This window comes from Mya arenaria, chromosome 10, assembly GCF_026914265.1.
Source record: "Mya arenaria isolate MELC-2E11 chromosome 10, ASM2691426v1".
NCBI classification, from domain to species: Eukaryota; Metazoa; Mollusca; class Bivalvia; order Myida; family Myidae; genus Mya; species Mya arenaria.
In genome coordinates this window covers 9,961,552-9,974,801 of record NC_069131.1, presented here as the reverse complement: position 1 = coordinate 9,974,801, position 13,250 = coordinate 9,961,552, and the positions used below count along the sequence as shown (strand labels likewise).

Below are 13,250 nucleotides of genomic sequence, written 5' to 3'. Positions count from 1 at the left end.
TTACCTTTGTTAACACTGGTCGTTTCTCCAAGCCTAAGGTTGGCAGTTTTGGGGCAAAGACATTCACAAATAATGGCATAAATTTGTGGAATAGTCTTCCTCAAAATATAAGGAATATTTCAAAACCTAACCATTTCAAGTCTGCCATCAAACAGTACCTATTGCAGTCTTAAAGATTCATTTTAAATTTTTATATTTATCTATCATAATAATTTCATTTTTATTAGCATGTAGGGTTCTTATTCATACGTATTTCTTTATATCTTATCATATCTCATTGTGATATTAATATAATAAATTTTTATTTTTAGCTATCATAATAATTTCATTTTTATTAGCATGTAGGGTTCTTATTCACACGTATTTCCTTATATCTTATCATATCTCATTGTGATATTAATATTGCTTTACAGTATTGCCATTTTGAATGGCATTTTTTTATTCCATACATTATGATCTTAAGTCTTCTGTTACAATACATAGGCCATGAATGCAGTGTAATAGGCTATGAATGCAGAGTAATAATGTTAATGAGTTCTGTGATATAATTTATGCAATTAATTATCTGTGATATAAGATTATAACTTGTCTAGATTTATTATCCTTGTACTTAACAATTTTGCTAAACTACATGACTATTCCATGGTTACTGCCACCAATTTTTCAAGGACCACAATGGAAATAAGTGAAAATCTTTTTTCTCTTTTTTGTGTCATCCTTGGTATTGTGTGTGCATTTCATGGTTTCTATTGTCTATGCATTGATAATGATATGTTATAATTTGTCTGCATTATGACGTGCCATGTAATGTTCATGTCTTTTTACCGAAATAAACCTACCTACCTACATCATCATCACCTCGTATAATGGAACTTATTTCGACAAAATATATGTGCCTGATTGTAGTGATTTAAAATATTTACTCAGGTAAAAGTATTTTTACAAATAAAATTTATTTTTGCTTTCCTGAGTCTTTATTTTAAACACAAACTCAAAAGGTTAGTATATAGGGGCCCTGGTGAAGTATAATATAAAAAATAAAAGCATACCGATCAATGTATTACTTATCTTAAACAGGTGTACATGTGAATTCTAATAATTTAAAGATGCACTCTTACTCCCAAATAGGTTTTACCACAATTAAACAATCGTTTTAATATACCAAAAAGGATGAATAAATTTCGAAAAGAATGGTTCTTATGAAGGATACCAGTTTATTTTGAAAAAAGGTGCAAAGAACATGGTATTTCTACCTTATGAGACTTAACATTTCACTAGGTTGAACAATAATCATGGCCCTTGAATTTGCAAATCAAAGCACTGAAGGTACTGAAGAGGCGAACGTCCTGCGACGTACATTATTTAAGGATGAAGTGTTGTATATATACTCTTTATTTCCACTTTTCAGTGATTATACATATAAAGTTATTGACATGTTAAATGCAAAGAATAATGAAATATAAATATGTGAACAAACAAAAATAGTATGGTGTGTGATAAAACATGTAAACACAATAGCAAGAAATAACATGGAATAAGTTTCTGTAACAGCAATTTTTTCATGAGTTACAAAACCCTAATTCACCCATCGTCAAGGCTTATCGAAATTAGAAATATAAACCATAAACCAGGTTGGGATGTTTTAGATGCAACTCCTTGTGATTACGCCATGTTTTATACAGAACATCATAATAAGGACTAATGCTTTCTATAGTCGGTTGTACGTATTGACCGTGTCATAAATGAATTTGAGCGTCTTATTCAGAAATGTTTTCTGCAAAATTGAGTCAAAATGAAACGCAGTGAGAGTCTCTGCTTGAAAAAGTATGCGAAAAAACATTTCATTTTCAGCTCTTTTAAGAAAGCTTACAAAGTTGGAGTCTAACCACAGAACATAAATCACTGAACAGTTTTTCCCTTAGCCAAGCAGTGCCATAACAGCTTACAATAAGGTGTCTGGCCAGTTCAGAGACATGAGCGTTACATATTTTACACGTGTAGGGTTTAAAGTACCGTACTATTAAGACATTCACCGCGCTGATTGCATGTATTATTTCATCTCTTTCGTTGGCAAGTAACCATAGGTTAGAAGGTACAATGCTGTCATGAACAGCAAGAAATCGCGCAAAATCTTCATCACGTTGTGTTCTGTCTTTCCATGCATTCCAATACTTTTTAAGGTTAAAATGAACGATTTTCTTCCAGCTATATTTACTAGGGAATGTCGATGTGCGGATATAAAGCAGTAAGTAGTTGAAGATATCATACTGAATAAGCAAACGCACAACGCATGGTATGAATCCTCGTTGGTGCTTGAATCCTCTTAACACATACAGATTAAGTCTGTTATTAAATATTCTTCGAGTTAAGTGTTCACTAGGAAGGGTACACAACTTTTGTAGAAACGCTTAGTTTGCGCTTATCTACCTCCAGCTCTAACGGGAACCATCCTAGCAGACTCAATGCCATATCAGTTCTTGTCCACGTTGGTAGATGTTGTATACGTTTAGCAGCTAATCTGATGTATTTTTCAAGCTTCAGGCGATCATGCCCTGATATGTCATGCCAGAGTTCGAAACCGTACAAGACTGCAGGTATACATACTTTCTGGACTACTTGGCTAAGTGTTAGAGGGTTGACGTCACCGGTGGTGAGGATTGAAAATAGAGACGCCCGTCCTTTTCTGACTCGTTCGTCAATTGGTCTGGTGCATTTCAGTGTACTTTCAAGTATTATTCCAATGTGCTTTGCTGTTCCTGTGCTGGTTATATGTTTAATGCCGAATTTAATATTTGTTGCATTAATATGGTTGTTAGTACTAAAAATTATGGCTTTACTTTTGTTAACATTGAAGTCATATCCCCACGTATTAGCATATTTTTTCACAACATCCAATTGCTTTTCTAATGCTGTTTTATTTCCACATAGCAGTGTCAAGTCGTCTGCAAGCGTAGGATTACCGCAATGAATACTGTTGTTAAGCGTAAGATCGTTTCCGGTAGTTTCAAGTTTGTTCAGGAGACCGTCTATAAAGAGGAGATAACTCCACGTGGACAGTACTCCCCCTTGTCGGATGCCTTGCTTTACATCGAAGTGTTTTGAAGCTTTCCCATTTACCAAAGCGTATCCTTTAAGGGCATTGTACATGTTCGCAATTAAGCGTAGAAACGTTCCTTTTATCCCAATTTCTTTCATATTAATGATGATTGCACTGTGTGGTACATTGTCAAAAGCTCCGGCAGTGTCAAGTAGGGCAGCATAGACGTTGGACCCAAGTTCGAATATCTCTTAGATCGGTTCTTGTAGGTTGAAGGAAGCAATAATTGTTCCGAGGTGTTTCTGGTAGGCGTTTTGTTGTTTATTTGGGAGCTGTGCATTTTGTAAAGAACGCCAGTGAGTCAATCGTTTGTGTATTGGGATTATAATTCCAATTTTACAACTTTCAGGCACATAATAACAGTTTATCATCATTGTAAATAATTTAGCTAGGTATCTGTATAAAACGTTGCCATCATGTTTTAAGTATTCTGATGTGATACCCTCATGGCCAGGTGCTTTGCGTAGTTTCAGAACCTTAACCGCTAATTCTACATCAGCTGATTGTACTTCCTTCGTTAGATCAGGATCATGGCTTCGATCTTCAGATGCTATGAACTCGTCTACACTACTTTCTAAGGTATCAAGAAACTCATTGTTATAATGTGGTTTTTCGATTTGGAGAAAATACATTTTCAAAGTACCTTCCGAACTCACACGCTATAACGTGAGGTTCGCGTTCAGTTCTTGTTTCAGCTTGTATTTCATTGATTGGATTTGAGCGACTCACTTTATGCTTGCGACTTAGTTTCCAGAACAATTTCATATCACAGTTGGCAGCCGAGTTTAATTCGTCAAAATGTTTTTCGTTCTCTCTAAATATTACATGTTTCTGTTTATTGATAAACGTTCGTTTTGCTGTTTTGTACTTCCTGAAGTAAACATTTTCATTACCATTTGGTCTGCCCTCCGATATCCTCTTCAATCGGCTGGTACGTTGTGCTTTATGCGCTTGTTTGACATCTTCGTTCTAATATGGTTTAGAATACTTATTGTATTTACTCAAGCGAAGGCAATTCTCAGCAGCGCTTATAATGCTGTTCACTACATGGCTATAAAGTGTTTCTATACTGCGTGTATCATGACATATATCATCAAGATCTATAGAACAAAGGAGAGTTTTGAGTTTCTCCCTATACATGTCAAACTGGTCATCTGAGCATATGTTCCATGCGATATATGGCTTTTCAGGTAATGCATATACACACAATGGTATAATACAATGGGTAACAATAGGCAAGTGATCAGATACACATGTACAATCATCATCTATAACAGTATTATAAAGTACTAAATCTGTTTGCAATTCGCTTACAATGATATAGTCAAGAGTTTTTTGTGTGGGTTTAAATGTATACGGTAGTCCAGTGCTTTTACAATTGGTTGAGCTGCTTTTACTTAAAAAGTCAAGAAAACAATGTGTTCTTCTGTCACAATTATTTCCTTTTAGTTGCACGTTAATATCACCACAAATAATTATGAGCCCTTCAGACGAATATATGTCATATAAGCTTTGGGGTTCATCGACACACTCTTCGTGAGCGTCATAATCATAATTCACCGACGGTAATTATACACTAAATATGAATGTATTTGCAATTGAATTATTAACATTTGACAATTTGATACAAGTTATGCGGTTGGATTTTATATTAAGCAATGTATTTACAGATAATGCTAAATTATTTTTGTATAAAATACTAACACCGCCTTTACCATAGGGGGTATCTATATATACATATTCACAAACAGTTATTGCCCTATATGAGGAATGCAACGTATTGAGAAATCCATCACAGTTCGGCGTCAGTTTATGTTCGCTTATACAACTAACGTCAATGTTGTATGTTTCAAGTAAATGGATCCCGCTGAAGACATAGCGCCACGGACGTTCCAGGTGAGGATACTGCACTGTGGAGATGTCGGTGTGTCCATTAAAAAGTTTGTAACGCATAGTAACGTTATGACTATGTAATCAATGTTTTTCATTGTCAATGCAGGACTCAAAGGCGTTAAAGAACGACACTGCCAATTGCGTGCATGCCACGTATAAACTAATGTCATACCGCATGCACGTACAGCGTATTTGTTGAAATCATTTTTAATCATAAGCAAAACGGCGATTTGCAAATTAAAGTCACCGCAAACAAATATGACATGTACTCAGGTACATCTGAAACACAGCGAATAATTCTCTTACAAACGCACACTCTGCAACAATGGAGCGTAACAAACAAACGAATGCCGGGGCATCGACTGCAAACTTTTCCGCCAGACGTATTTCAGCAGTTAATCAGGTATAATTCATTAGATGCCTCCAAAATGGAATCAAACGAAGGACTCTCACGCATCCTCAAAGACGACGGTGAACATATATGGTACATCTATCATGATTAGGAAAACATATTAGACATTTTATTTTTTATCAAGGCTCAAGTAAGGTCAAGCTGTTCGCAGCAAAAGAAAAATACTTTTAATATACAGCAGAAAACAAGTTAAGGGCCATTAAAGGAAACTAGTATATCTTAGTTAGTAAATAGAGTATTTCAGATTGAGTGGTCATTTAATACGGAATTCAAGGCTACTACTTGGCATATCCCTGAAGTTTCTATTGTTTTATTGATCTCTCAAAATGTACACGTTATAAGCATTGTATTCACACCCATACATGGGGTTTCGCAATACGAATAAAACTGATAAAACTGTAATAGTTGTTGTGGTTATCTAGCCTTTTCTATACATCTCTGAAAATATGTCAAGTTCACATGGTTTGTACAATTTTGAAATAATTACAATTTTAATTACCGTGTATCCAATTATCACAGTAGATTCATTACAAACCAATACTAACACTACTATTAAAGTTCTTGATAGGAAAAAAATCCTTGGTGTTACTTGATGCGCGAAAGATACTTTCCCACTGTATTGAAATTAATGATTAATTCGGTCATCAACTATTAAGAAAATTGTCCATGACATAAATATATTTCTAGGCAAATACAGATATATTTGATTCCCGTAGCTATTTTTCATTACTAAATGGAAAAAAGAACTTGTGAATAAAGGACACCATGCGGTATTGGAGATGCTATGGAATAGTGCTAGATTTCTCTACGATTCTTACAGTCTCCAGACGACATTCACGATGAATGGAACTATCTGCAATGGTACCTGCAATACAGAAGCTATCAAGGTTGAAATCACCTTTAATAAAATACTAGTTGGTGTTTTATTGTACATCATAGTCATAATCACTGTGATTGGCAACATTCTGGTATTATTGGCAATAAAAATTCGGAAGTGCCTACGTACAACATTCAACTACTACATCGTGAATTTGGCAATTACCGACGTCGCCGTTGCCGTCAGCGCCATGAGCTTTAAAGCTACGCAGGCGTTCTATGGGACGTATTGGCCATTCGGAGAGTTTATGTGTGCAGTCTGGATTTTCTTCGATTATGGTAAACTTCTTTCAGATAATGGTTGACCTAGAAATTATGCTGGGCTGGTATTCACTATTCAACTAAAATTAATCTTATGGTCATACTTAACACTTGATTGGTTATAAGTTGCATGTATCCCGAATAGCTACATCGTTCTTAGGTCCAATCAAGACCAATATTGAATACCAGCCCTGATGATCATTTATATACACTTTTCAAAATTTGATAGGATTTTTCTAAGACTACTAGTTACATGCCCTTATATAAAGCTTTACTTTTGGGAAATGGTTAACTGGCGATATTGATCTAAGACAAGATCATTACTGTTTCATAATAACAGTATGTTTATCAAACATTTATTTAAAAAAATGCCTGGTGCTATAGTTAAATTAAGACTCATACAAGTCTGATGACACACTATGAAATATGGATATTTATTTTGTCATCAACTTATAACGTAGCTTCAAATGATACTTTCCTTCTATAAAACGATAGATCAGTCATATAAACTATGCATAAGTATTCCTTGAGTATTAGACGCATTTCTGGTATCTTATCAGGTAATGATTATGTATTATTTGCTTTTAGTTTGATACGCATGGTATAAATAGTCTGCATTTCTTTTTTTATCACAAAAAAACTTTTAACTATGTTGCAAACGGAATGAATATATGAAAAAAACAGTGAAGGATTATAACTTGATAAAGGTACCTTTTAAATCAAGGAAGGTATTGAAATATTATTTCAATGTTTCTAAGATTCTAAAGCAAAGCTACTATCAAAATACAATTGACGAGTATACTGAAACAAAAATGTGCATATTGACACTCTAGTGATGTGCAAAACCTTATACACATTTTGAGAAAATTGTTATGCGTTGTTTTGTCATCTCCTTCGGGGATTACATTTGAATCAGTACTAAAGCTGATCCTCATGAACATGTACAATTCCTGGTCCTTAACGTCTTGATCTGACATGAATTCCGTGCATATATTCGTGTCCATGTTTACTCTGCTTCTGCTCCTTTGGACTGATGTTGGTTCGTCACGATTTGATTCGTGTCTCAAATTTCTGACATGACGTTTGCTTCTGTCTAATGCTTGGAATAAAGAAACATTGTTTAAATACATTTTTGATCGTATTCTAACTGTACCTACGTTTTGGGCCGCTAGTGTGAGGCCAATCTTGGAAACTTTATTATGACGTGTTTGAAATGGTTAACTGTACTTGCTACTACCCCAATATGCCGATCCTGCTCCGTTCACAGATGCTGGTCCGGAATGTGTTGGTTTATTCAAAATTCAGACAGGACGCTTGTGTCATTCCTGACGCTGATCAAAATATCCATGGATAAGTCCACGTCCTACATGTCTTGGTATGACTTACATTCGGTACATGATGTTCGCGTCCGTGTTCATGCTTATCCTGATCAAAAAGGACATTGCGCAGGTTCTTAACATTTTGGTTTGTTTCCTTCTTTAGTAATGGCGTTTGTGTCCGTGTTCACGCTTATCCTGATCACCAAGGACATCTGCATATTCTTAACATGTTGGGTTGTCTCCTATTTCAGGGATGACGTTTGTGTCCGTGTTCACGCTAATATTGGTGATGGTAATATAGCTTTCCTAGTGTTACCATTGGTGAAAGTAATATAACTTTCCTATAGATATCATTGGTGATAGTAATATAGGTTTCCTAGAGGTACCATTGGCTTATAGTAGTATAGCTTACCTAGGGTTACCATTGGTGATAGAAATTTATTTAGCCTAGAGTTACCATTGGTGATAGAAATATATTTTGCCTAGAGTTACCATTGGTGATAGTAGTAAAGCTTTCCTAGAGTTACCATTGGTGATAGAAATTTATTTAGCCTAGAGTTACCATTGGTGATAGAAATATATTTTGCCTAGAGTTACCATTGGTGATAGTAGTAAAGCTTTCCCAGAGTTACCATTTCTGATAGTTGTAAAGCTTTCCTAGAGTTACCATTGGTGATAGTAGTAAAGCTTTCCCAGAGTTACCATTGGTGATAGTAGTAAAGCTTTCCCAGAGTTACCATTGGTGATAGTAGTAAAGCTTTCCCAGAGTTACCATTGGTGATAGTAGTAAAGCTTTCCTAGAGTTACCATTGGTGATAGTAGTAAAGCTTTCCCAGAGTTACCATTGGTGATAGTAGTAAAGCTTTCCCAGAGTTACCATTTCTGATAGTTGTAAAGCTTTCCCAGAGTTACCATTGGTGATAGTAGTAAAGCTTTCCCAGAGTTACCATTGGTGATAGTAGTAAAGCTTTCCCAGAGTTACCATTGGTGATAGTAGTAAAGCTTTCCCAGAGTTACCATTGGTGATAGTAGTAAAGCTTTCCCAGAGTTACCATTGGTGATAGTAGTAAAGCTTTCCTAGAGTTACCATTGGTGATAGTTGTAAAGTTTTCCCAGAGTTACCATTGGTGATAGTAGTAAAGCTTTCCTAGAGTTACCATTGGTGATAGTAGTAAAGCTTTCCCAGAGTTACCATTGGTGATAGTAGTAAAGCTTTCCTAGAGTTACCATTTCTGATAGTTGTAAAGCTTTCCTAGAGATACCATTGGTGATAAAAGTATAGCTTTCCTAGAGTTACCATTGGTGATAGTAGTAAAGCTTTCCTAGAGATACCATTGGTGATAGTTGTAAAGTTTTCCTAGAGTTACCATTGGTGATAGTTGTAAAGTTTTCCTAGAGATACCATTGGTGATAGTTGTAAAGCTTTCCTAGAGATACCATTGGTGACAGTAGTAAAGCTTTCCTAGAGTTACCATTGGTGATAGTTGTAAAGCTTTCCTAGAGATACCATTGGTGATAGTTGTAAAGTTTTCCTAGAGATACCATTGGTGATAGTTGTAAAGCTTTCCTAGAGATACCATTGGTGATAGTTGTAAAGCTTTCCTAGAGATACCATTGGTGATAGTTGTAAAGCTTTCCTAGAGATACCATTGGTGACAGTAGTAAAGCTTTCCTAGAGTTACCATTGGTGATAGTTGTAAAGCTTTCCTAGAGATACCATTGGTGATAAAAGTAAAGCTTTCCTAGAGTTACCATTGGTGATAGTTGTAAAGCTTTCATAGAGATACCATTGGTGATAGTTGTAAAGCTTTCCTAGAGATACCATTGGTGATAGTTGTAAAGCTTTCCTAGAGATACCATTGGTGACAGTAGTAAAGCTTTCCTAGAGTTACCATTGGTGATAGTAGTATAGCTTTCCTAGAGTTACCATTGGTGATAGAAATATATATTTCCCAGAGTTACCATTGGTGATAGTAGTATATATTTCCTAGAGTTACCATTGGTGATAGAAATATACATTTCCCAGAGTTACCATTGGTGATAGTAGTATATATTTCCTAGAGTTACCATTGGTGATAGTAGTATATATTTCCTAGAGTTACCATTGGTGAAAGTAATATAACTTTCCTATAGATATCATTGGTGATAGTAGTATATATTTCCCAGAGTTACCATTGGTGATAGTAGTATATATTTCCCAGAGTTACCATTGGTGATAGTAGTATATATTTCGTAGAGTTACCATTGGTGATAGAAATATACATTTCCCAGAGTTACCATTGGTGATAGTAGTATATATTTCCTAGAGTTACCATTGGTGATATTAATATAGCTCTCCAAGAGTTATCCTTGGTGATAGTAGTATTGCTCTAATCCTGACCAACAAGCGCATCTGTTGGTTCATATCATTTTGGGTTTTCTGCTATTTCAGGGATGACGTTTGTGTCCGTGTTCACTCTGATCCTAATATCCCTTGACAGATTCTGGTCCGTTACCTGGATTCAACACTACAGACAACATCATAGCAAGAGGTTTTGCCTTCTGTCTGTTGTCACCGTGTGGTAAGACGTTTTATTACTTTAATTTACTTAGTATTCACCAATTTTATATTGGCTGAAATACAAATAAAAAATTAAAGGCGCCCTTCTATTCAAAACTCCCCATTCGTATTCAATGTTATACATACGCGTGTTATCGTCTTTGACTCAGACAAAAGGTAATGTTGAAGGTCTATTGAAGTCACAGATGATAGACTAAACATTAAAGATTTTCTTCTGGAAAGACTTCAGTCCAAAGTATAATGTAAACGGCATGAATAAGCCCAAAAGTCAAAGGTTCAAATATAAACCAAGTTGATAGTCACAAGGGACAAAAAAGAGGGTTTTCTTCTATACATTTTAAATATTATAGTATATGACAATAATTGTTTTAAAGATTGTTCAAAATTCTTCCATGTGTACATGACAGGCAATATATTGTTCACATGCTGTGACATCACTTTGACTCAACTATGTAATTAGATAAAGCCCTTAATAAACTGGGAAAATACTCTTGACTTAATTAATTTGCAGTTTTTACATATATTGTTTGAGACCGATGTTGTTCAGAATAAACCCGTGAGAAAATAAGAAAAAAATAATTATGTATTTTGAATGTGCAAATCAAATGTATATCAATGGAGTTTACACAAGTATCCATCCCATGCAACAAGTTGCTTGATTGCTCTTAAAGAATGACTTAACAATTTTGAGGAGCTATGCCACTTTGTCAAATTGTTTTTGTTACCTCATTTATGAATACCTTTATCAAAGATGGCAAAAATGTACCATTCTTGTTTCCAGAAAATATATTCAATATAATTATTATAATGTTCCTTAGACATGTATAGTTTATTTCATCAGTCTTTTTATTCATTATAATTATAGTACAATCTAAGTACTTCTAATTTCAATTACTTCTTAGTTTGTTAATGAATATGGCTCAGGCAGAGTCTGGGCTTCTTCCTTACTCGTGTAATATATATTAGTTTAATTAAAACTAGAAGATATTTGTTCAATTTCATGTTCCAATGCGCAGTTCTTTCGTTTCAATTTTTTTTAGTTGATGATATCTTTAATAACAATCTCCCGAGTTCAAACGAACCATGCAACCTTGGACACAATCTACCTTATACTGTATAAACTGATCGATAATAAGTTTGCTATTTAAGCTAAACTGGGAAGACGTGATTTCTACCATACATCACCGTTATTAAACGTGTATAATATGCAAACGTTATCATATAAATCAGCAATGAAACAGTAATACATATGATAACATAAACGCACAAAGAAACTCTTTTGCAAGTCAAGTCAAGTCAACTTACCTTTATTTCACCCATTCCAAAACAAACATGGAGATAACATCTATAGTTTCCACAATGTTTACTAATAATAATTGCCACCTAATTAGTATAGCTTGGCCAAATGCTTTATACGTGTGTTGATGATAGATAATTGCTTTCTTTATGTTTTACAGGTTGTTAATGCTTGCGTTATGGGTGCCGCCATGGCTATCGGATAGATTGAGACACAGCAAGCCGGGCGAATGCTACTGGAACCCCGCTCTAAATGTGGAATTCGTTTTCATTATCGCTACTCTTGGACATCATGGACCATTTCTCGTTTTGATATTCTGCTACTCCCGTGTGTACGCTTTCATGAAGAGAAGAGGAGTTGGATTGCTGAAAACGAATAAGGTCAGGTCTTCATCGATTCGAAACATAAATATGACTGAAAAGTTTTCAGATACATGTTATGTGAACAGCGTTGTGCCAGAAGGCTCTCAGTGTAACACTGGTAATCTATCAGCACAGCAAGAACAACGGGCCTCGGGTATGACAAAACAGGCTAGTACAAGCAAAGATAAGTCTGGAATATTCATTGTTGAGGCTTCTAACCTATTAACGGTACCTAGCCATTTCAAACATTATACTAACATAACAAGCAACTGTGAAAGAAAGACAAACGAGTCATTAAAAGGAGACGAACATTCAGAACATTTCCAAAGTGCTAGAACAACCTCGTTGTCAGTAGATCCTATCGACCAAAACTCTACACAGACAGTTTCAAGAAGAATAAAACACAGGAATGTTAAAGACAAAAGGGTATTCAAAACACTAACTTACATCGTAATTGGATACGTGATTCTTTGGCTCCCCTTCCATGTTGTGTTTGATATCAGCATAGTGTACCCTGGACTGGTGCCGGAAGCTATTATCGAAACGGTATTTTGGATGACCTATTTGAACTCTACACTCAATCCGTTTCTGTATAATTTTAGCTGTCCCGTTTTCAAAGAGGCGTTTTATAGTATACTGTGTGTACGTCATCGCTAGATTTCCAACGAAGTCATGCCTTTTTAAATAATCACGGAATCTGCTTCTACTGACGTATTCAACTATTTATGTGTAACGGTCAGGTTTTGGTTGTGTGTATAGTTTTTTTATATTGTCTGAGTCGCCTGAGTAATCAACATGTTTTAAAATAAGCTATCCAACCACGAAAACGATCACAAAGGTCAGCTTATCCGCTAATATAGCTGTCTTTGCAGGACAACGTTGTATGTTTGAATGGTTGGCACTGTTGCTGTGGATGAATGCATTCGTAAGCAAGTGATGTATGTATCCGGTTGTTGGGTGCTTTAATTAGTTTATAATACCTCGAATGACCTGTCAGTATGACCTGTTTTGAAAAGAGACAGTCTGCACACTGATTAACATTCTTGCTGTTTGATGTTTCATTTGTTTTAAAATGAGAATAAAGCTACTCGTTATGTGTTTGTTGAATATTGCTATAAATTGACCTGTTAATTTGTTAAATCAAGACGCAAAAATCTAAAAGACAGAATTACA

At 35.2% G+C, this 13,250-nt stretch overlaps 2 protein-coding genes across 2 annotated transcripts in view; both read left to right on the top strand.

Moving 5' to 3' along the window:
• LOC128204305 (muscarinic acetylcholine receptor M5-like) overlaps window positions 1-3,102 on the top strand; it is a 31,816-nt gene extending 28,714 nt beyond the window's left edge. The window contains exon 4 of the mRNA XM_052905716.1: window positions 2,929-3,102. Coding sequence (XP_052761676.1) covers window positions 2,929-3,102 — 174 coding nt within the window. The remainder of the gene's footprint in view (window positions 1-2,928) is intronic.
• Window positions 3,103-6,181: 3,079 nt separating this feature from the next.
• LOC128204304 (5-hydroxytryptamine receptor 1D-like) lies at window positions 6,182-12,734 on the top strand. Its single transcript, XM_052905715.1, has 3 exons — window positions 6,182-6,557; window positions 10,290-10,419; window positions 11,876-12,734. The coding sequence occupies exons 1-3, from the start codon at window positions 6,182-6,184 to the stop codon at window positions 12,732-12,734; spliced, it is 1,365 nt and encodes a 454-aa protein (XP_052761675.1).
• The last annotated feature ends 516 nt before the right edge of the window (window positions 12,735-13,250 follow it).

What these genes read in the sequence shown, in the direction of transcription:
- LOC128204304 (XM_052905715.1), top strand. Translation starts at nt 6,182, where the DNA reads ATGCTATGGAATAGTGCTAGATTTCTCTACGATTCTTACAGTCTCCAG. An exon ending in CTGGATTTTCTTCGATTATG is followed by an intron (nt 6,558 to 10,289) that starts GTAAACTTCTTT and finishes CTGCTATTTCAG; the next exon opens with GGATGACGTTTGTGTCCGTG. An exon ending in CTGTCTGTTGTCACCGTGTG is followed by an intron (nt 10,420 to 11,875) that starts GTAAGACGTTTT and finishes TATGTTTTACAG; the next exon opens with GTTGTTAATGCTTGCGTTAT.